General features: G+C 45.4%; 1 protein-coding gene across 9 annotated transcripts in view; it reads left to right on the forward strand.

Annotated features, from left to right (window-relative positions):
* Positions 1–2,318: 2,318 nt before the first annotated feature.
* RIMBP2 (RIMS binding protein 2) overlaps positions 2,319–21,578 on the forward strand; it is a 124,204-nt gene continuing 104,944 nt past the window's right edge. For 4 of the 9 annotated variants that reach the window (XM_070475057.1, XM_070475055.1, XM_070475056.1 and 1 more), the window contains exons 1-3: positions 2,322–2,526; positions 5,629–5,718; positions 13,716–13,838. In XM_070475057.1, the coding sequence (XP_070331158.1) occupies positions 2,371–2,526; positions 5,629–5,718; positions 13,716–13,838 (369 nt within the window). In that variant the 5' untranslated portion in view covers positions 2,322–2,370. Of the gene's footprint in view, positions 2,527–5,628; positions 5,719–13,715; positions 13,839–21,578 lie in introns of all 9 variants that reach the window. The other 5 variants (XM_070475052.1, XM_070475050.1, XM_070475053.1 and 2 more) reach the window with 3 other exon arrangements.

Below are 21,578 nucleotides of genomic sequence, written 5' to 3' on the forward strand. Positions count from 1 at the left end.
GGTCTATCCCCTCCAACATCCACTTACTTGCAGTAAAAAGATGGAGTCGCCGGTTTTTGTTACCTCCCACACTGCTACTTCCAAAGCCGGTATCTTCACTTTCCCGTGGTCGCCCGTGTCCCTAGGAGGCTCATCTTTGTCTCACTCCTCCTTTTCAACCCGCTGTTCTTCCAAGAACTATCACCTCTCAGCTTCTGGACCTCTTTCTCTCCCATCAGTCACAAGGTGACCTCTGCTAGTCCATCCTCAGCACCTCTCCTTTTATTTTTTTTTTTATTTAAAATTTTTTTAAGACTTTAAAAAATTGAATATAATTGATTTACAGTGTTTCAGGTGTGCAGCAAAGTGATACAGTTAAATACATATATATATGCTTTTTCAGATGCTTTTCCATTATAGTTATTGTAAGATATTGAATATAGGTCCCTGTGCTGTACGGTAGATCTGTGTTGTTTTCTATTTCATACATTTATTGTTGTTCAGTAGCTCAGTCCTGTCTGACTCTTTGAGACCTTATGGACTATAGCCCACCAAGTTCCTCTGTCCATGGGGTTCTTCCAAGCAAGAACACTGGAGTGGGTTTCTATTTCCTTCTTCAGGGCATCTTCCTGACCCAGGGATCAAACTCATGTCTCCTGTGTCTCCGGCATTATTAGGCGGATCTTTACCACTGAGCTGCTGGGGTGTAAATGTCAATCCCAAATTTACCCCTCTCTGTCGTTCCCCTTTGTTAACCCTAAGTTTGTTTCCTGTGTCTGTGAGTCTGCTTCTCTTTTGTAAAGAAGTTAATTCATATCATTTTTCTAGATTCCACATATAAGTGATATCATATGATATTTGACTTTCTGACTTACTTATAATAGTATAATAGTATTTAGTATAATAGTATATAATATTTAGTATAATAGTCTCTAGGTCCATCCATATCACTGCAAATGGCATTACTGCATTCTTTTTATGGTTCAGTAATATTCCACTGTACATATGTATCACATCTTTATCCACTCATCTGTCAATGGACATTTAGGTTGCTTCCATGGTTTGATTATTGTAAACAGTGCTGCTTTGAACATTGTGGTGCATATATCTTTCTGAATTACAGTTTTCTCCAGATATATGTCCAGGAGTGGGATTGATGGATCATATGGCGACTCTATTTTTAGTTTTTTAAGGCCATCCACACTGCCTTCCATAGTGGCTGCACCAATTTACCTGCCCACCAACAGTGTAGGAGGGTTCTCTCTCAGCACCTCTCTTGGAAGTCATGGGAAACACTTTCAGTGCTTCAACCGCTGAACATCTTTGGTCCTCACCTGGCTCGGGCAACAATTGATGCTCGGGACCGTCCTTGTCAAGTCTGTGCTTCCTTAGCTTCTAGGACATCACACACTTGTTTCTCATCACTCCTGACCATCCCTTTGCGGGAGCCTCTTCTTCTGCCCTTTTAAACATCTCTGTTTCTCTCTCTGTCCTGGGTCCTCCCTTTAGTCTCACTGGCAGTTTGCACTTAATCCCCTGACTCAGGCTTCAGGGGTCACTGGCCCCAGAAGTCTTCAGCTCAGATGCCAGAGCTCTCTTATCAGCCTGCTGAGAGTTCGTCCTAACCTCCAAATGTTTATCTGCAAAGTGGAAATAAGGACTGTGCCCTTTTCTATCTGTAGTTATGGATAACTAGATTCAACAAACTGTGCGTTTTGATTCCTACAGGGTAGACCCTGTCTCATGCATCCACTGTTTGGTGAATCCTAAGCCCTCTTACCTGGATGGCTTTAAATGTAAAGTATCCAAGACCCGGTCTGCTCCCATCACGATGCTGAGACTCTTCCCAAGGAAGCTGGACCATTTCCCAGGAAGCGAACAGTTACACAGAGGCTGGTTTTCCTCTCTTCACAATCATTATTTCAGGTCAAGAAGACGGAGCTTAGAGGGTGATTTCATACAGCTGGTGCTCGGAAAGTTCTTTGTTATCACAGTCCTGGCGATGCATGAGTCACTGGCTTTGCATCTCCAGGCAGTGGGCGTGTGCTGTCAGATTCAATTCCTGGGTCCTCGGATGTGCCCACTACTCAACAGTGTCAAACCCCCAGCACAGGAGACGCCGGAGGGGCACCGATCACTCTGTGGCAGGGAGGTGTGTGCGCACCTGTGATCTGGGCGCTGGTGTGACTGGCCGCCTTTACCCCAGGCTGTGAAAAGCCTCGTTACTCAGCAGGAATGTCAGATTATATTAAGTCCACCCCATCCTCCTCCTCCTCCTCCTCCTTCTCCTGTGAATTGTCATAGCTCGTGCACCCGCGCCTGTTGGCGAGTCTCATTTTGTCGTGTTGCAACTAAAAGCCCACATCTTTGGGGGGCCTTCTGGTCTCAAGCATGCGACCAGTACGTAAGGTGTTCTATCTCTTGCTTAGCGGCCCTTCCTTGGTGGCGCTGATTAATCCAGAAGGGCTAGATTTCATTGGAGCGGTGACAGCTTCCCCGGGTGGGCAGCTCTGGTCCTGCACGGTGTCAATGATGAAAGCTTCCAGGGTAAGTCTTCCTGCTTCTCAGCATCTTCATGGGACTGGAAGCCTGAGCAGTAGGCATTTTCTGGATTTTCCCCTAAGCAATCCAATATACATGCATGTCTGAGGAGCCTCCGTGCCCTGTTACTTCGAGGGGCGGGGAAGACCAATGTCTGCTGTCACTGCGGCATTGAGGGCGAGGCCACATGTGTCCCCCTGACCCATTCCCACCTCTGGGCTTTTTCAGGGCTAAATGACAAGTCTGGATAAATGAAATGCTATAATTTGGCAAGTAAATCACATAGTCTGTGTAGCTCAAGTGGCATCTTCACTCTCTCTGGGCTTTTACCTGGACATCTTGGGTACTGAATAGGTTTTTTCAGCATCACTGTGTGAGGGGGTTTGGCCTCTGCTAAACTGTTTTCGGTGGAGCAGAGAATTGTTTGGGGCTGAGTTTTCTTCTCAGCTGCTCTTTCTGTTCCTAGTTCCTTGAGTTGGGAGAACCGGTACAGTAAGTGGTACCCCGAGTGCAGATTCATGCTTGGACCGATTTGGGGAAGCGATGGCCGTGTGTACCCCTCATTCCCCTTTTACCTGGTGATATTGTGGATCAGTGCTTCCTGGACTGGATTTAGATCCTGGGCTTTTTTCTCTTGAAGATTGATTTCATCAGGTTAACAGCTGACCTTGAATCACTGAGATGGAGTAGAGATGAAATTGATGAATGCAACTATCCTACAACCACCAGAAAACTGGATGAAAGAGCCAGCTCTGCTTCTCTTCCCGATATTGCCTTCTTGCAGTCCACTCTCCTAGGGGAGGGGCAGAGGAAGGTGATGGCGGGAATTGAGTGGGTGGTTATGGCAGATCGTGGAAGGTGCGCATACTGAGACCGTTGCCTCCAGTAGGGAAGGTGACCCCTGCCTGAGCCGCCATTGCGTGTAGGGAAATGCTTGGTACTCTAGGAGAACCATCTCATTTTATCCTCCCACTGGCTGCTGAGTAGGTGCTTTTACATCCCTCCATCTTAGAGAGTGTAGAGATACCAGGCATCCTGCCTGAGGTCATAGGGCTTACCCGTGAACCAGCTCGAGTTTGTATTTAGACAGAATGGCCTCAGGACTGACGTTCTAACCCCTCCTTGAAGTTTTTCCTGGGGTCTTCCCTGGCTGTCCAGTGGTCAAGACCTCACCTACCAATGCAGGGGGTATGGGTTCAATCCCCTGGCCTGGAGTTAAGATCCCACATGACTCATGGCCCAAAACCCAAGACATAAAATAGAAGCAATATTGTAACAAATTCAATAAAGACTTTTTAAATGGCCCACATTAAAAAAAACTTTAAAACAATATAGTAATATCAATTCCTGCTTTAAAAAAAAAGTTTCTTCTGTAATTCTCTGAGACATGGCTGCCTTTATTTCACCTTGGGGTAGGCAAGATTTCCAAGGTCAAGAGTGAGGGGTTTGGGTGCGTGTACCCATCCCTTGTGATTGCCAGTGGTTCTCATGTGGGATATCCCAGAATGTCTCCAGGTCCCCCAAGGAGCCGGCAGGGGATTACACTGTGGTTGCTTTACATAAGAAAGGGGGAAATGAATTTAAGCCTTTGGGAACATCTTAGAGGAGGGAAGCAGTTTCTCATAGGCTGGGGATCATTGTTCTTCAGAACCAAACACAGAAGATGCTATAGAGGGGAGGAGACTGTAATGACTGTGGCCTAGGGTAAGGGGCTTGACTGAAATATAGGACCTGAAAACAGCAGGAGGACCCTTTCTCCTTGTGGGAGGTGTCTGTAACCCTATGATTCCTGTTCCTTTCTTATCATGAGTGTGAATGCGACCAAGTTCAGACCACTTGAAGTGTTACAGAGGAGATTCCCAAGTCAATTCAGATGTGGGTGATCCCCAGATAGGAACTCACTTAGGAGACGAGCAGAGAACACACTTGAAGAATCAAGCAAAGAAACCGGCAGACCTGACCGCAGGTGGCTATTGCTGTCACCTTCCACCGTGGGACACTCACTGTCCCTGTGGCTTCTTCCTGATGCTTTTTAATGGGTGCCATTCTTCATCTTTGTGAGAGCCCTCCACTTGCTCCTGAGGTGTCCTTTTCAGGTCACTTCACTATTTTTATTTCTTCTGGAGTCAGTTCATCCTGATGACCAATTTTGTTAAATCTCTTTAGCAGTGTGAGTTTTCTTTCTGTGTTTTGTTATTTCTGTTTTCAGACTCATCTTTTACAGGAGATTTTTACGCCCTAACTCTCTTTCCTGTCTGGGCTCACCCTCTGCTCTGGTCTTACTTCTTTGTCACTCTGTACCATCCCATGGATGCTCCTGGTCTTGAATTGGGTTCTATTATTGGTAGCTCAGAGTTCCTGCACAGGTGATACCACTGAGCCAGTGGGTCTGGTCTCCCTGCCTCTCCACCACACTACCTTGTCTGTGCCGGAGCTCTGGGCAGCAGTCTTTGGGAGTGGGGGACTTGACCTCAGCCTTGGTTCAGGCAGTACCTTGGTCTCTAGCCTCAGGTGGAACACTTTCAGTTCTTTATAGCCTAAAATAATTGGACTCCTAATTTTGTCTGCCTATTTCTGGACTCAGAATCTGGTGAGTCCCAGGAGTTCCACTCATGATATGTGCTCCAGCCTTCCATAGCCCTCATAGATTTTTTTGCCTTCTTTTTGAGCAAGACAAACCTCTAAGTGTTTTCTGTATTTTTTATTATGGCAATATGTTTGGAGTAGTGCTTGTGAGGAAAGGGGGCAGGTCAGAGCCTGACATAAAGTCCAGATGAAGAGCAGTTCTGTTGCCTCTTTAGGACACAAGGGTGCATTGCAGGTCAGCACACAATGTATCAGATGTGATTTATCTTCTGGACACTTCACTACAGGCTTTATAGATATTATTTTATTATCTCCTCGTAACATCATCGTAAAGTATCCCTCCTCCCGTTTTATAGAGTAGGAAACTCGTGGCTCGGAAAGAGGAAAAGACACGCCTCCCACAGCACAAGGCTTGTGAATCACAGAATCACACCCAACCCCAATCTGATTTCAAATCAGAACCCTTCACCCCCATCCGCATGTTAGGATGTCATCTCATGATGCCCTTTCCTTTTGTTCTAGGAAAATGCACTTAAGGAAGCTGCCCAAGGAGACCATCGCCTGAGGCCCCATTATGCAGGCCTTCCCGCAAGGGCCCGCCAGCTCGACAAGGTAACTGGGAGCTGGGGTGTCAGGGAGGAGCCCAGGGAAGGTGGAAGGGGATGACTCACTGAACTCCACCCAGACGACAATGTCTGGGACCCTGGTCACACCTCTTCTATTTCATCATGTGGCCACTGCACACAGCCCTAGAGAAATGTCTCATTTGCTGTCTGCTAGGCATCCCCACGTAGAGATCTATTCAGTCACATAAGGGGCCAGAACAAAACTTCCCATGTCTTCTCCACCAAACCATTGCCTCTCCTAGTTTTTCTCATCCCAGTAAATGACATCCCTCCAATTGCTCAGGCCAAGATGCTCTGAGGGGTCCTTTATGCCTCCTTTACCCCTCACTCTCTGACAGCCCCCAGCCCTCCCATTTCCAATCCCACTGTGTCTCACAAACACAGGCTACCGTCTTCTTCTGCCTGAATGGTGAAACAATCTCCTAACTGGCCTGCCTACCTCCCTTCTTAATGTCCTACAATCAGTTTCCAGCATGATCTAGAGTGATCTTGTGACTCAAACCGGACTATGTTGCTCCTCAGAGTAAAAACCTTCTCCCAAAATAACAACAAAACTCCTCCCTGTGGCTGCCGTCTTGCTCAGCCTTGTCATCTGCCTCTCCATCTTTGATTCCTGAAGTTCTGTTGACGCTGACCTTTTTGCTCCTCAGACCACCAAGCTGGTCTGTGTGCCATGACTTTCTCTGCTTAGAACTCTGCTCCCTCTTTTTCAAATAGCCACCAGCCTCTTGCTCTTCATGGTGAGTTGCCTCCTCAGCTAAACCTTCACTGCCTCCAGCTACCCATCCCCTTCCTTTAATTATGTGGCTTCACTCAGCTTTTATCTTCTTGTGAGTCTCATCACTTTGTTGGTTGATCACATCTTGACTTATGTGTCTGTCTGTCCACCCTGCAATAATGTCAGCTGCTAGGTAGCAGAGGTCTTTGAGCTCTTATTCATCACCGTATCCCTAGTACCTATCTCAGGACACATCGTAGGTGCTTGGTGAATATTAGTTAATGATCAGTTGTTGGTTTGAAGCCGCTAACTTTCCATAATTATAGAGTGTTTATTTCAAAGAATAACTGTGTCCTAACAATTTATTGTAAAAAAGTAGAGCTTTTTTGATTTTGCACTTCTTTTCCTGCCTTCTTGTTTTCCCTTAAAAAAAAGAAAAAGATCTGCTTTTCAGGAAATAAGAAGTGTTAGAGAGGATATGAAGAAATTGGAGCCTTGTGCCCTGTTGGTGGGAATATAAAATGGGGCAGTGACTATGGAAAACAGGATGGCATATCCTTAACAAATTAAGAATAGAATTACTCCATGATTCAGCAATTTCACTTCTGGAGATACACCCCAAAGGATTAAAAATAGGATTAAGAAGAGATATTTGTCCATTCATGTTTATAGCAGCTTTTACTCACAATAGCCAAAAGATGGAAGCAACCCAAGTGACCATCTACGAATGAATATTATCAAATGTTATATAAGATGCAGCATATGTGTGTGTGTGTGTGTGTGTGTGTGTGTGTGTGTGTGTGTATACATATATCGGGTAGATTTTTTTTTTATAACATCTTACCAAAAAACCCTAACGAACTTTCTAGCCAACCCTATTGGAGTGGGAGACCATGCCCTCCTCCAGGGGATCCTCTCAACCCAGGGACTAAACCTGCATCTCTTAAGTCTCCTGCAATGGCAGGCAGGTTCTTTACCAACAGTGCCACCTGGGAATTAATTATATATAAACACAATGGGCTATTATTACTCAGCCTTAAAACGAAGGATGTTCTGACACCTGCTGCAATATGGATGAACCTTGAAGACATTGTGTTCAGTGAAATAAGCCAGTCACAGAAGGACAAATACTTTGTAATTCCACTCATATAAAATCTCTAGAGGAGTCAGATTTATAGAGACAGCAAAGTAGTGTAGTGGGAGGCAGGAGCTTAGGGGAGGGGGAGGGGGAGTTAATGTCTAAGGGGGACAGAGTTTCAGTTTGGGAAGATGAAAAGTTTTGGAGATGGGTATTAGTGATGGTTCCACAACAGTGTGAGCGTACTTCATGCCACTGAGCTGTGTACTCGAAAACATAAAGACAGTAAATTTGATGACAGGTGTGTGTTAGTCGCTCAGTCATGTCCGACTCTTTGTGACCCCACAGACTGTAGCCCGCCAGGCTCCTCTGTCCATGGGATTCTCCAGGCAAGAATACTGGAATGGGTTGCCATTTCCTTCTACAGGGGATCTTCCTGACCCAGGAATCGAACCCAGGTCTCCTGCATTGCAGGCGGATTCTTTACCATCTGAGCCACTAGAAAGTCCCACATTATGTGTATTTTACTGCAATTTTATCAAAAAGATGTGCTTTTAGTATGCCTCCAACTCTCCCTTTAAATCCATTCCCCCATATTCCTGCCAACCCCTGTGCCTTCTCTCCTCTTTCCTTGCCTAACCTGCTCTCAGGAAAGGCTCTGATAAACTCACACACCGTGAGGTGTGAATCCATCATGAGGCTTGGTGACCTTCTCAGCCCCGGCATCTTTTTACTTAAACAAAAACAGAAATGAAAAATGATGGTGATGTTTTGGGCATCAGAAGCAAGCTAACCACAGGGTTGGGGGGAGTTGGCTGGAGGGAGGGTTGATCCTAGAATGACTTCCTCGCTTTCACTAAGTTCACTCCATGTGGGCATCTGTCTGCTCCTCAGCTGGGCTCCTGCACCCAGAGTGGGAGTCCTCCTTGATGAGGGCAGAGCCAGAGGAGCCCAGTGGCAATGTCGACTATGCTGGTCAGTGGTGGCGGGTGGAGTCCCAGGGTCAAGTATCACCAGCATCTCATTCCCAAACCTGGCTCTCCTGGCGCCCTGATGGGCACCCCTGCTCCCGTAAACTCTCACCAAAACCAACATAATTTTTTTCATTAAGGTTTGAAACTCCTTCCCCTGCTGCTTTCACATCTTGACCTTTTAAGCAAAGCTTCAAGGCCCAGAAAAGGAGCTCCCTTCAGCATTGCAGGGGGGTGTGAAGGCATGGAGTGACTCACAGGCACAGACTGGAATACAGAGCTTGCCGAGAGGAGGTGGGGAGCCTGGTGGTGCCATAGACATCATATTTGTCCTGCCCCTTCCCAGGCTTACAGGGCTGGGCATTCCCTCGGGATGTCTGAGCAGAGTGTCTTCAGGGGAATCTCCGTGGGAAACAGCAGGTCCTGAAAGGCTGCCTTGGGAGACCAGTGTCTGTGTCCCAGGGTAACTTGGGGAGGTACAAGGGGCGGGTTGGTTCATGCTGATGGTGAAAGAATTCAACCACAGCACCAGATCCATTGGTGGGGGGCACCCCCGAGACCTATAGAAACACAAGGAAGTGTTTCATCTGGTTCTCTGGAAGAAGTCTGGGAATTCCCAATTCCCACAGCTTACTCGGACTGGATTTGCAATCTGCTTTTTAGTAGCCTTGATTAAGTATGCAAAATTAATGATCAGAGCTCTTAATTATTAATGTATGGGGATGCAGGGTCAGTGTCTCCCCGGAAGCCTGCCCAGAAGGGATTGCCTCTTAGGTGCAAAATTGGTTATTGAACTATTTAGAATATTGAGTTGAATTCTGCTGGGCAGGCCTCCCTGTGGAATGAAACAAATGAACCAGGATTCCAGGACACAGAGCAAAGGATGGGTCAGTGCCCCTGATGCCTGCAAACACAACTTAAAAAAAAAAAAAATTGATTCCAAATTTTTTACTCACCTGGGTTCAAAGGAGCCCATTAAATTCTCCCCAAACTGGGTAGCCGTTCTTATAGCCAGTTGGAGGTTCAGGCTACTTTCTCATTGAGTGTGTGCGGGCATGTGTGCTAAGTTGCTTCAGTAGTGTCCAACTCTTTGTGACCCTCTGGACTGTAGCCCACCAGGCTCCTCTGCCTATGAGATTCTCCAGGAAAGGATACTGAAGTGGGTTGTTACGCCCTCCTCCAGGGGATCTTCCTGACCCAGGAATGGGACCCAGGTCTCCTGCACTACAGGCAGATTCTTTACCATCTGAGCCACCAGGGAAGTCTGGGAAAGAGTGGAGATTACCACACACAGCATTTTTTCATGGGAGAGGTTAGTCTTTGAGATTTCCAAGACCAATTTAAGCTCATGTTTTCAACACTTTCTTTTTCATCTCCTTTCTATATTGTGGAAACAATGGAACCAGACTGGTTAGTGTCAGAAGTCCTAGAATCAAGGTGTCAGCAGGGCTGCACTCCTTCTGCAGGTTCCAGGAGAGAATCATGTTCTCACATCTCCAGCTTCTAGATGCACCCTCATTCCTTGGCCCCTGGGCCCTTCCTCCATCTCCAAAGCCAGCAGGGTAGCATCTTCATATTGCATTCCTCTCATCAGGACCCTTGTCATTACTACACTGGAGCCACGAAGATAATCCAGGACAATCTCAAGATCCTTAATCACTCCTTCCAAGTCTTTTTTGCATATGAGGCAATATTCACAGGCTCCAGAATTAGGATCTGGACTTCTTTATGGGTCTTAATTTAGCCTATCTCAGTCCACCCGCCCCCCCCCATCAATCCCTTTGTCTACCCCATCCCTCCTAACCAACAAACTTTCTTTCTATTGTTGCAAACCAGGGAAGTGACCTTCAGTTTAGTTCAGTTGCTCAGTCGTGTCCGACTCTTTGCGACCCCAGGAATCGCAGCACGCCAGGCCTCCCTGTCCATCACCAACTCCTGGAGTTTACTCAAACTCATGTCCATCGAGTCGGTGATGCCATCCAGCCATCTCATCCTCTGTCGTTCCCTTCTCCTCCTGCCCCCAATCCCTCCCAGCATCAGGGTCTTTTCCAATGAGTCAACTCTTCGCATGAGGTGGCCAAAGTATTGGAGTTTCAGCTTCAGCATCAGTTCTTCCAATGAACACCCAGGACTGATCTCCTTTAGGATGGACTGGTTGGATCTCCTTGCAGTCCAAGGGGCTCTCACTCCATAATTGTGACCATAAAGGGGACATGATGGAGAAACTTTAAGTCAAAGAAATGCAAAACCACAATTGTGGCATTAGATGAAGTATATTTGATGTTTTAAAGCACAAGCACCAAGAACTTGCAGAGCCTTCTAGTGGCCCAGAAGTCCTCTGCAGATTCTTGCTCATCCTCAGCTATCCTGTAAAGCATTGTCTTCAAGACAAATAAAACTTGGCTTTTTTTCCCCACCAACAATTGCTTTTTGTTGTTACTTCAATGAACACAGTATAAGGTACAACAAAAGCACACCATTTTAGCTCCATGGGGGGTAAGTGGGATTTATGGGTGGGCCTGACCCTCTAACATCCATCTGTTCTGTCCACCGTTGGCAACGTCCCTGTGGAAGCACAGGTCTGGCGGCTGCCAGTCAGTTTCCAGATTCACTTCTGGGTTGCGGTCTGTCTGCAGGTTGGGGATCGACTATTATTATTTTAATGTTTTTAAAAATCTTTTTATTTATTTTTATTGAAGTATAGTTAATTTGCAATGTTTTTAATTCCTGTTATACAGCAAAGTGATTAGGTTTTCTATATATATATATGTATGTATTCTGTTTTTAATAGCCTTTTCCATCATGGTGTATCATAGGGAGCTCAGCTGTTCTATGATGACCTAAAGGGGTGGGATGGGCAGATGGGAGGGAGGCTCAAAAGGGAGGGGGTATATGTTTACCTATAGCTAGCTGATTCACAGTTGTTGTTCAGTAGAAACTAACACAACACTGTAAAGCAATTATCCTCCAATTAAAAAAATATATATATGTATATCCTATGATAAAACATAAAGGGGATTGGATATTCTTGACCAAAGCCCTGGGCAGTGCCCCTGGCAGGATGATTCCTGACTGCCCTGTGCTCTTATAAGGGGCTGGATAATAACTAAATATACAGAAATAAATGAGGCTGGCAAATGGAGCCTGAAACCCAAGTCAGCTTCCCTACAAAGTATGAGTTTGAGTTTCTTGGCAATACCTGACTTACATGGACTTTGGCTATCCATTCTACTTCTCTATTCTGACAACAGGGAATTGGATCACTAAAGAAAATCCTGGTCCCATCGGAGCTTACACTCTAATGAGGCGCAATCCTGAGAAACAATGTAAACTGCTCATATGTTAATTTCAGATAGTGATAAATGCCCATGGAAAATAAAGCAGGGGAAATGGCGAGGGCGACAAAGACAGACAAGTAGGGAGGATATCGGTGCTCCAAGGGCTTGTCTGAGGAGCGACATAATTGATGAGCAGAGAGTGGGGGTGGAGTGGGAGGTGTGGGAACAGCATGTTCAAAGGCCCTGGGGCAGGAATAAGCTTGGCTTGTTCAAGGGATTAAAACAGGCCAAAGTGACTGAGCATGGTGGATGGTAACAGGTCAGATCAGAGAGGTGGGTAGGCCAGATGCCTCAGGACTTTGAGGCCACATCAGGAATTTGGACTTGATTCCAATTTCCATGGCAGTCCTGGGAATTTTTAATCAGGGAGCAGCAAGATCTGACTTCTATTCTAGAAGGCTTCTGCTGGCTACGGTGAAAGACTGGACTCAGGGCTTTCGAATACTGTTCCCAAGTCTAATTTCCTTGATTAGCCAGGACATGAGAAGCGAAGGCTTTCAACAAACCTGGAGTTGAGGTTCAAATGCGAGTTCTGCTTCATTCCAGTAGGTCATGACATTTTCACCAGGTAGCATTTGCATTTTCCCCTGAGTTCATTGCTTGATGCATCACACTGTAGCAAAATGGCAGGAAAGTACTTCTGTGAATCAGACCTCTCCATGACCTCTTAATAACAGCTTCCCTGTAACCCTGCTCCGTTTAGGAATGCCAAGTGGGCGCCTTTTTTCTTCCTGTGCCACAGAAACTGTCAGGTTACACGAAGATCGTACATAAAGCATTTGAAACAGAGAGGGCTTATGTAGCTACAAAAAAAAAAAAAAAGCAAAAAACCCCATGACTTTGTGACAGTCTGTTATTGAAGTCATAATTCATGTTGTAATGTTTGGGGAGGAGGGGAAGAAATTAAAATTCTGTGGTTGGAATAAAGCATGCTGCACAATGAAAAAATAGCGGAGAAGAAATCAGGTAACTTTTCTCATCAAGGGCATGCCCTTGTCTGTTTCAAAGAAGCTAGAGGAGAGATTGAGGATTAGTAGAGCTTCCAGATGAGTTTTAAACATGGGAGTCCTGGGGCTTCTGGGCTGAAAATGGACATGGTTTCTGAGGTTATTGGAGCATCCATCCTCCAAATCCACGTGGTGCTTTGTTGCCATTTTTGTCCACTTTTAGGACAGAGGTGAAATTTAAGGCAAAAGAATTTAGTATGGCTACACAATTTGAGTAACATTTTGTGTCTGTTAGGATTTTCAGTTCAAAGGGACAGAAGACAATTCAAATTGACACAAGTTAACCAAAGGAATCTATTGGCCCAAGTAACTAGAAAGGAAAGCATTAGCTTCAGGCACAGCTTGATCTAGTTGCTCACACAGGACCCTGCTTCTCCATCTCCAGAGTCTATTCTCAGATGAGTTCTTCCCTCATGAATGCAAATGACAGTGTAGCTCCAACCTTTGTCTTTAACTTTCCAAGTACAGTGGGTGAATCTCTTCCCAGATTCCTGCACAGTCTAATATCTCATTCTCCGTGTATGCTCCTGGCTTCTATGCCCCTCCTCTCCCAATCCTCACATTCAGGGCATGGGATTATGCCGATTGGCCAGGCCTGGGTCACATCCCCAGACCTGATCCAATCACTGTGGCTGTGGCGAGGATGGGTGGGATGAAGAGGGAGGCTGTGTACTGATTGGCCAGCCCTTGGTCACACATATTCACCCCAGCAGGAGTGGACCTAATACGAAGACCAGGACTGAGGATGAGGGAGGGGAAGTCTCCAAAAAGAACTTAAAGGGGAAGTGACAGATGACAGCTGGGGACAAGTACCCACTGCAGCTCATGTGCATATTGTAAACGCCCCTTCTCTCCATCCTTGCTACTTTAGGTGAAAGCAGAGTATGCTCGGCTTAAACACACGCTCACCATAGTGACCAGAGAACGTGATTTGGCCGTGAAGGAGAAACACCAGCTCCAAGCCAAGCTGGAGAACCTAGAACAGGTCCTAAAGGTAGGACACGCTTCCACTTCCGCTTTCCTCGGGGATCAACGTGAGGAACGAGGGGCTGCAGAATTCCAAAGCAGAGAGTGGTTGAAACTCCTTTTGAGTTTCAAAATCATAAAAATTCAGGGCTCTATGGGGCTGTTTTTACCCTTTCTGTGGTATACAAAGCAATAAATAACAAAATTTGAATGTTTCTGGAAGCGATCCCGTAAAACCAATTATGCATTTCCATTTCTTAGAATGTTAAACACAGCTGAGCAAGAGATCTAGGCAGCGCTCCGGAATGGAAATTGGGCTTAAGTTGAAGACCAGAGGTGTCTGCGTTGGTTTTTCAGATTTCATGAATTTTAAGCTGTTCTTCAGATGGTTAACGACCTTTGTTATAAAGAGAATAGCTAAGTCAGAAAATTGCTTTATCAAGCTGCAGGTAATTGGATAGCCTCATGCATTCCTGATGAGCTGGGATCTCCTTCAATATTTAATGGGTGGGTTGATTTGCTTTTGATATTACTGAGTTAAGCTGAATGAATTTGTTGCCTCTTTTTTTAAGTGTTAAAATTTTATTGGATTCTCATAGTAGGGAAAAAGTTTTAACATAAAAGAATAAAATAATCACCTGCAGTTCTACAATCTAGTACATAGATTAAGCATTTGTATTGCACAAGCTCAGAACAGAGTTATGGTATACCCACCCACCGTCCTGCACGAGGAAGTGACTTTAAATCCACCCTTAGCTTATTTGGGGGAACTGTTAGAACCCTGAGGGGACTCAGATCCATGATTGGTAAGGACTAGGGTGAGGTACAAAATAGATACAGGGTTTCTTTTGGGTGTGATGAAAATGTTCTGGAATTAGTGTGATGATTACCAAACATTGTGAATGTACCAACACCTCTGAATTGTACACTTTAAGGAGTGAATTCTATGGTATGTGAATTACATCTCAATTTAAGAGTGCATGTGCATGCTCATGGGTAGTCGTGTCCAACTCTTTTCAACACTTTGGACTGTAGCCCGCCAGGCTCCTCTGTCCATGAGATTTCTCAGGCAAGAATACTAGAGTTGGTTGCCATTTCCTCCTCCAGGAGATCTTCCTGACCCAGCATGTCCATGGAGACACCTGAGTTCACATCCAGGTTCTGTCTGTGGTGCCCTGCAAACAGCCTCTCCTTGGCTGCCCTCTGGTCCAGGGGGTACACACCAGGCCTGTCATCGGCCTTTGGTGGGGGTGTAGACTAGGGAGGGGGACTGTGCAGGAGCTGAGTGTGAACTTGGGGACTTTGGGGTGTGGAATCCCAGGGTCTGGAGAGCTGGACTGTGGTCCGTAAAGAGAGAATGTGGGGTCTGGGTGGGCTCCTCCCTTTGGCTCCATTTCTAAGAGTGGAATTGGGTGATGAAACTTTAGCTGATGAGCAGGGCATGGACAGCCATCAGTGGACACTGTCATCTTTGTCACCAGGAAGGCAGAAAGAGCAGGAGAGGTTAGAGGCTGTGAGGGGTCCATGGGGACAAGTGACAGTGTTATGGGCCTGGGATTCTGGTCACCACCTCCCCTTGGTCACCAGCTCCCACTACTGTTTTGTCCTGTTCTTCACTTGGCAGCCAGAGCAGTACTGTAAAACTAGAAATCAGATCCCAGCACCATCCTCAAACCATCAATGTGACCCTTCCTCCCACCCCAGTCACTTACCCAAAGCCTGGAGCCCTTACTGGCCTCAGCCCAGGCCGTGCGGTCACCCTCACCTCTTCAGACCTCTGTCTTCCACTCTCTGCCCTGATGCCATCCACTCCTAGCTTTATTTCTGGAACAAAGCCAGGCACTGAGTACCTTCAAAAGGTTTTTTTTTTAACTTTATTTTATATTGGAGTATAGCCAATTATCAGTGTTGTGATAGCTTCAGGTGGACAGCAAAGGTACTCAGTCATCATACACATGTATCCTTTCTCCCCTCAACTCTCCTCCCATTCAGGCTGCCACATAACATTGAGCAGAGTTTCTGGTGCTATACAGGAGATCCTTGTTGGTTATCCATTTAAAATATAGCAGTGTGTACATGTTGATCCCAAACCCCTTCATAAAATTCTTCTCCTCAGTACCCTTTAATGAGTGGATGAGCCATGGGACCCCCGCAGAGGGCTGAATTGCAGGACAAGCCCAACCAGGCTGGCCTGGGACAGGGGCCTTAGTGGAGGCAAACGGGGCTCTTTCTCAAAAGATTTGTGCTCCATGCAAAAAGAGGGATCAAAAGATCTGGAGATTAGAAGAGGCATGTCCTTCGTAAAGGAGTTGATTCCATGGCAAGCTGGTTTTAGAAAAGGCAGAGGAACCAGAGATCAAATTGCCAACATCTGCTGGATCATCGAAAAAGCAAGAGAGTTCCAGAAAAACATCTATTTCTGCTTTATTGACTATGCCAAAGCCTTTGACTGTGTGGATCACAATAAACTGTGGAAAATTCTTAAAGAGATGGGCATACCAGACCACCTGACCTGCCTCTTGAGAAACCTATATGCAGGTCAGGAAGCAACAGTTAGAACTGGACATGGAACAACAGACTGGTTCCAAATAGGAAAAGGAGTACGTCAAGGCTGTATATTGTCACCCTGCTTATTTAACTTCTATGCAGAGTACATCATGAGAAACGCTGGGCTGGAAGAAGCACAAGTTGGAATCAAGATTGCTGGGAGAAATATCAATAACGTCAGATATGCAGATGACACCACCCTTATGGCAGAGAGTGAAGAGGAACTGGAAAGCCTCTTGATGAAAGTGAAAGAGGAGAGTGAAAAAGTTGTCTTAAAGCTCAACATTCAGAAAACTAAGATCATGGCATCTGGTCCCAACACTTCATGGCAAATAGATGGGGAAACAGTGGAAACAGTGTCAGACTTTATTTTGGGGGGCTCCAAAAATCACTGCAGATGGTGACTGCAGCCATGAAATTAAAAAACGCTTACTCCTTGGAAGGAAAGTTATGACCAATCTAGACAGCATATTAAAAAGCAGAGACATTACTTTGCCAACAAATGTCCTTCTAGTCAAGGCTATGGTTTTTCCAGTGGTCATGTACGGATGTGAGAGTTGGACTGTGAAGAAAGTTGAGCACCGAAAAATTGATGCTTTTGAACTGTGGTGTTGGAGAAGACTCTTGAGAGTCCCTTGGACTGCAAGGAGATCCAACCAGTCCATCCTAAAGGAGATCAGTCCTGGGTGTTCCTTGGAAGGACTGATGCTGAAGCTGAAACTCCAATACTTTGGCCACCTCATGCAAAGAGTTGACTCATTGGAAAAGACCCTAATGCTAGGAGGGATTGGAGGCAGGAGGAGAAGAGGACGACAGAGGATGAGATGGCTGGATGGCATCACCAACTCAATGGACATGAGTTTGAGTAAACTCTGGGAGTTGGTGATAGACAGAGAAGCCTGGCGTGCTGCTATTCATGGGGTCGCAAAGAGTTGGACACAACTGAGCAACTGAACTGAACTGAACTGAACTGAACTGATTCCATGGCAGTTGAAGGAAAGTGCATCTTGTGAATTTGCAAAACCCTGTGGGACCTGCCCTTTTCTTACACTGGGCACTGAGAGCCTTTTGGCCTGAGAGCAGGAGGGAAAAGATCAGGGAGGTGACAATCCTGATAGAGTTGCTGAAACCCCTGGACTCTTGGACAGAACCTGCTAAACTTGGCTGCTTTCAAAGAACCACTCTCAAGCCAGGAAACTCCATGTTTTGTCAGCATTGCTTCAACTTGGACCAGTTGAATACACCATGTTCTTCTGATAATTTGGTCATGGTAATAAAAGGGCTATTCAAAATTAGCCTTTTTTTCCAATTTGGTGAAAGGGAAAGTGTTAAGGCTCAGTAGTGTATGACTCTTTGCGACCCCATGGACTGTAGCCTCTGCCCGGCTCCTCTGTCTGTGGAATTTCCAAGGCAAGAATACTGGAAGGGGTAGCCAGTCCTTCTCCAGGGGATCTTCCCGACCCAGGGATTGAACCTGGGCCTCCTGCATTGCAAGCAGATTCTTTACCATCTGAGCTACCAGAGAAGCCCATTTTATTTTTTAAGAATTTATTTAATTGATGTATAGTTGATTTACAATATTGTGCTAAATTCTGCTGTACATTAAAGTGATTCAGTTATACATAGGTATTCTTTTCCATTATGGTTTATTACAGGATATTGAATAGCGTGCCCTGTGCTATACAGTAGGACACTGTTGTTTATTCCTTCTCTATATACTAGTTTGCATCTGCTAACCTCAGACTCTCAATCCATTCCACACACCCTACCCCAACCTTTAGCCTTTTTTCCTCCTTCAGCAGCAAAGCCCATCAGTGGGCGATGGAGAAAGGAGGAGGTGATTGCCATGCTGAGCTGAGATGCAGCTGACTTGACTTAGGAAACGCTATCATTTCTGTTAACTCAGGTAAAATGATGACCTTGCATTTCCAGAAGTTCCTGGACATCCTCACAACTCCTGGAGTGTGATGTATGGTCTGAGGTTGTCATTGATTTGATTATTAAATTGAATCCCCAGACTGGTGTTGGTCAACCTAATTTGCTGAGAAACAGAGAGATCTCTGTCCATGGGCTTCTCCAGGCAAGAATACCGGCATGGGTTGGCATGCCCTTGTCAGAAATGACTGAGGTGATTTAACATGCACACGCAAAGAGAACTTGCCCAGTGAGGGGGAATTTGGGTGGTGCAGGATTCCAGCCTCAGCATACCTGCAGCAGAACCTGGACCACATGGCTGACCCCTGACCCTCATCTGGGAGAAGCAAAGATGCTGTGCCGCTGATTTGGGATAGGAACTGGTGACCAGCTCACAGAATTGCCTCATCCCTGTTTTTTTACGAAACTGGGAATATGTAGCTGCTAAGTCATGTCCAACTCTTTGCGACCCCGTGGACTATAGCCTGTCAGGTTCCCCTGTCCATGGGATTCTGCAGGCAAGAATACTGGAGTGGGTTGCCATTTCCTTCTCCTAATTGTGAATGGAACCTATCTTTTCCTTCAAAATACAAAAGCTATTTGTGAAACTAAGATAAGATTGAATATGTGACTGTTTTCTAAGACAATCCAATTAGAATAATGCTGAAACTGTCTAGAACCCCCTGCCCTAACCAAATGGATAATATTTTACCAGATTTGAATTTGTTCTGATTTTTATACTTTTAAAAATAATAGAGACTTGCCTGGGTAGTGCAGTGGCTAAGACACTGTGCTCCCAATGCAGGGGGCCCAGATTCAATCCCTGGTTGAGGAACTAGATCCCACATGCCGCAACTAAGAGTTCACATACTGCAAACCTAACACAGTCAAATAAATCAATAAAATTTTTAAGATAAAAAGTAAAAATAATTGATGAATTCACTGTCTGCATATATATATTTTTATCATGCTTATTTCCCAGAATATCGTCAAATCACAAAAAACCGTCACGTGTAATAGAACTTGCACAGATAATATGAATGGAAGGAGAAAATTCAGATAAAGAGAAAGGAGAATTCAAATTCACCAGCTTGGAAGTTAGACATAGTTACTTTAAAATCTAATTTGGCCTGCGTCTCCATGCAGCCTGGATATACAGGGAAATAGAAACAATTATGTAATTGGCATTCCTTAGAAAAAGGAACCTACTGTTTCCCCAGAAAAACAAAGCATGGAAAACGAAACGTGATGGTCTTACTTAGAATGTTATGTTAGAGGAGGATGCAGAACAATATAGTAGAAAATACCTTCTGAAGCATCTTCATAGCAACTGAGGGGCAATTTTCCCACGTGCCTTTCTTTTGGGGTTTCGGAAATAAGCATGATTAAACAATATGTATGTATACAGTGAATTCATCAATTATTATTTTTACTTTTTATTTTAAAACTTTTATTGATTTATTTGACTGTGTTGGGTTTGAAGTATGTGAACTCTTAGTTGCGGCATGTGGGATCTAGTTCCCCAACCAGGAAGTAACCTGGGCCCCTGCCCTGGGAGCACAGTCTTAGCCACTGACCAGCCGGGCAAGTCCTTATTATTTCTAAAGACATGTGGATTCCTCAGGCCATTGTCTTCAGCTGTTAGCAAGGAAAATTGGGGAGAATCTTTGAAGCCAGATTTCCTACACTTAGGAGGAACCCAAGAAGTGTTCTTTGTGGTGGGAATTGAAGAAGAGGAAATTTAATATTCCTGGACCCATTTCTGGTCTATGGAATTAAAAATACCAAGAGATGAGACTTCTGTGGTAGTCCAGTGGCTAAGACGCCAAGTTCCAAAGTTGGGGGCCTGGGTTCAGTGCTTGGTTAGGAAGCCAGATCCCGCATACTGCAACTAAAGATCCCACATGTGCCACAACTAGGACCCGACACAGTCAAATAAATAAATAAAAATATTTTAAAACAATACCATGAGATGGAAAACATCAGAGTCTGAACAAAGTTGAGATGAGAAGGCTCCCCTGTGTCTATTCATCTTGTTTGGTTGGGAATTGCTGCACCCTCAGCCTCCTTATCAGGGGAGAAAGATGTACCTGAACATCTCAACAGAGGTCTACACAGTTGGAACAAAGCGTGGTATCCCCGGCCTGTGGGTGTTTATTGCATGCCCATTCAATCATTCATTTGTTCGTTCAATCACACTTGTCACTTGAGCACTGCTTGTGTTCCAGGCCCAGTTCCCCACAGCAGGGATTGCTGTAGTTACAAAACCGAGTCATTGGGAACAGTTCATGCAGAAAAAGACAAGCATTTGTAACATGATGTCAGGCAGCAATAAATGCTGAGAAGAAAAATAAATTAGAGCCAGGCAGTAGGAAGTGACGTAGTGACCCTTCAAAAATGTAGCTGGAAATGACAATGTTATAGTGTACAGCACATATATTCAACATCCTATGATAAACCATCATGGAAAAGAATATGAAAAAGAATGTAAATATATGTATAACTGAAGCACTTTGCTGTAGAACAGAAATTAACACAGCTTTGTAAATCAACGGCACAAGAATGAGTGCCTGGGAGGCATCCTGTCTCAGACACCTCCACTGAGCAGAGCTTCTCAATGAAGTGGGGGGAAAGGCTTGTCAACATTCAGGGTGGAGCACCAGGCAGGTGGGAGATGGGAGGATTCCAGACAGGTCCAAGGATCAGCCAGATGGCTGGGGAACAGGGAGGGAAGGGTGGGAGTTGGAAACGAAGCTTAGATTGGGGCGAGGTCGGTCTGGTAGCATCTTATGGGCCCAAGTAGAATTCCAAGGGTTTCTGTTCTAAGTGTCATGAGACACACCTTTGTCATAATACCGCGGCATAACAAGCCTCCCCCAAACCCACGGCTCAAAACAAGAATATCTCATACTGCTGAGAGTCTGTGGCTTGGCTCAACGGTGCTGTCATCTTAGCTGGACTTGGCTGGACATGAAGTTGGCCGGCTATTGGTTGATGTCAGGTGGTTTGGGTCGGGTTGACTGGCTTTGTTCCCTAATGTTCCAGCAGGCTAATTAAAGCTTCTAATCAGGGTATAACGGCCATGAAAGAGAGTGACCCCCTGGAAGACTGTGAGGACCAGGCCAGAATAGTGCATGTCCCTCCCACCACCCTCCCTCCCATTAGCTTGCAGGCGCTCTGATGTCCCCTTACCAAGTCTGTGGATCTAGGGAGGGATCGATGCTCCTCAGGGAGTGGTAGATAGCTGATGTGATGAATTGCTTCTGCTTTTCATTTGTCAAGGGTCATTGCAGTGGCCGCAATGAGG

This window comes from Odocoileus virginianus, chromosome 12 (genome assembly GCF_023699985.2).
Source record: "Odocoileus virginianus isolate 20LAN1187 ecotype Illinois chromosome 12, Ovbor_1.2, whole genome shotgun sequence".
Taxonomy (NCBI): domain Eukaryota; kingdom Metazoa; phylum Chordata; class Mammalia; order Artiodactyla; family Cervidae; genus Odocoileus; species Odocoileus virginianus.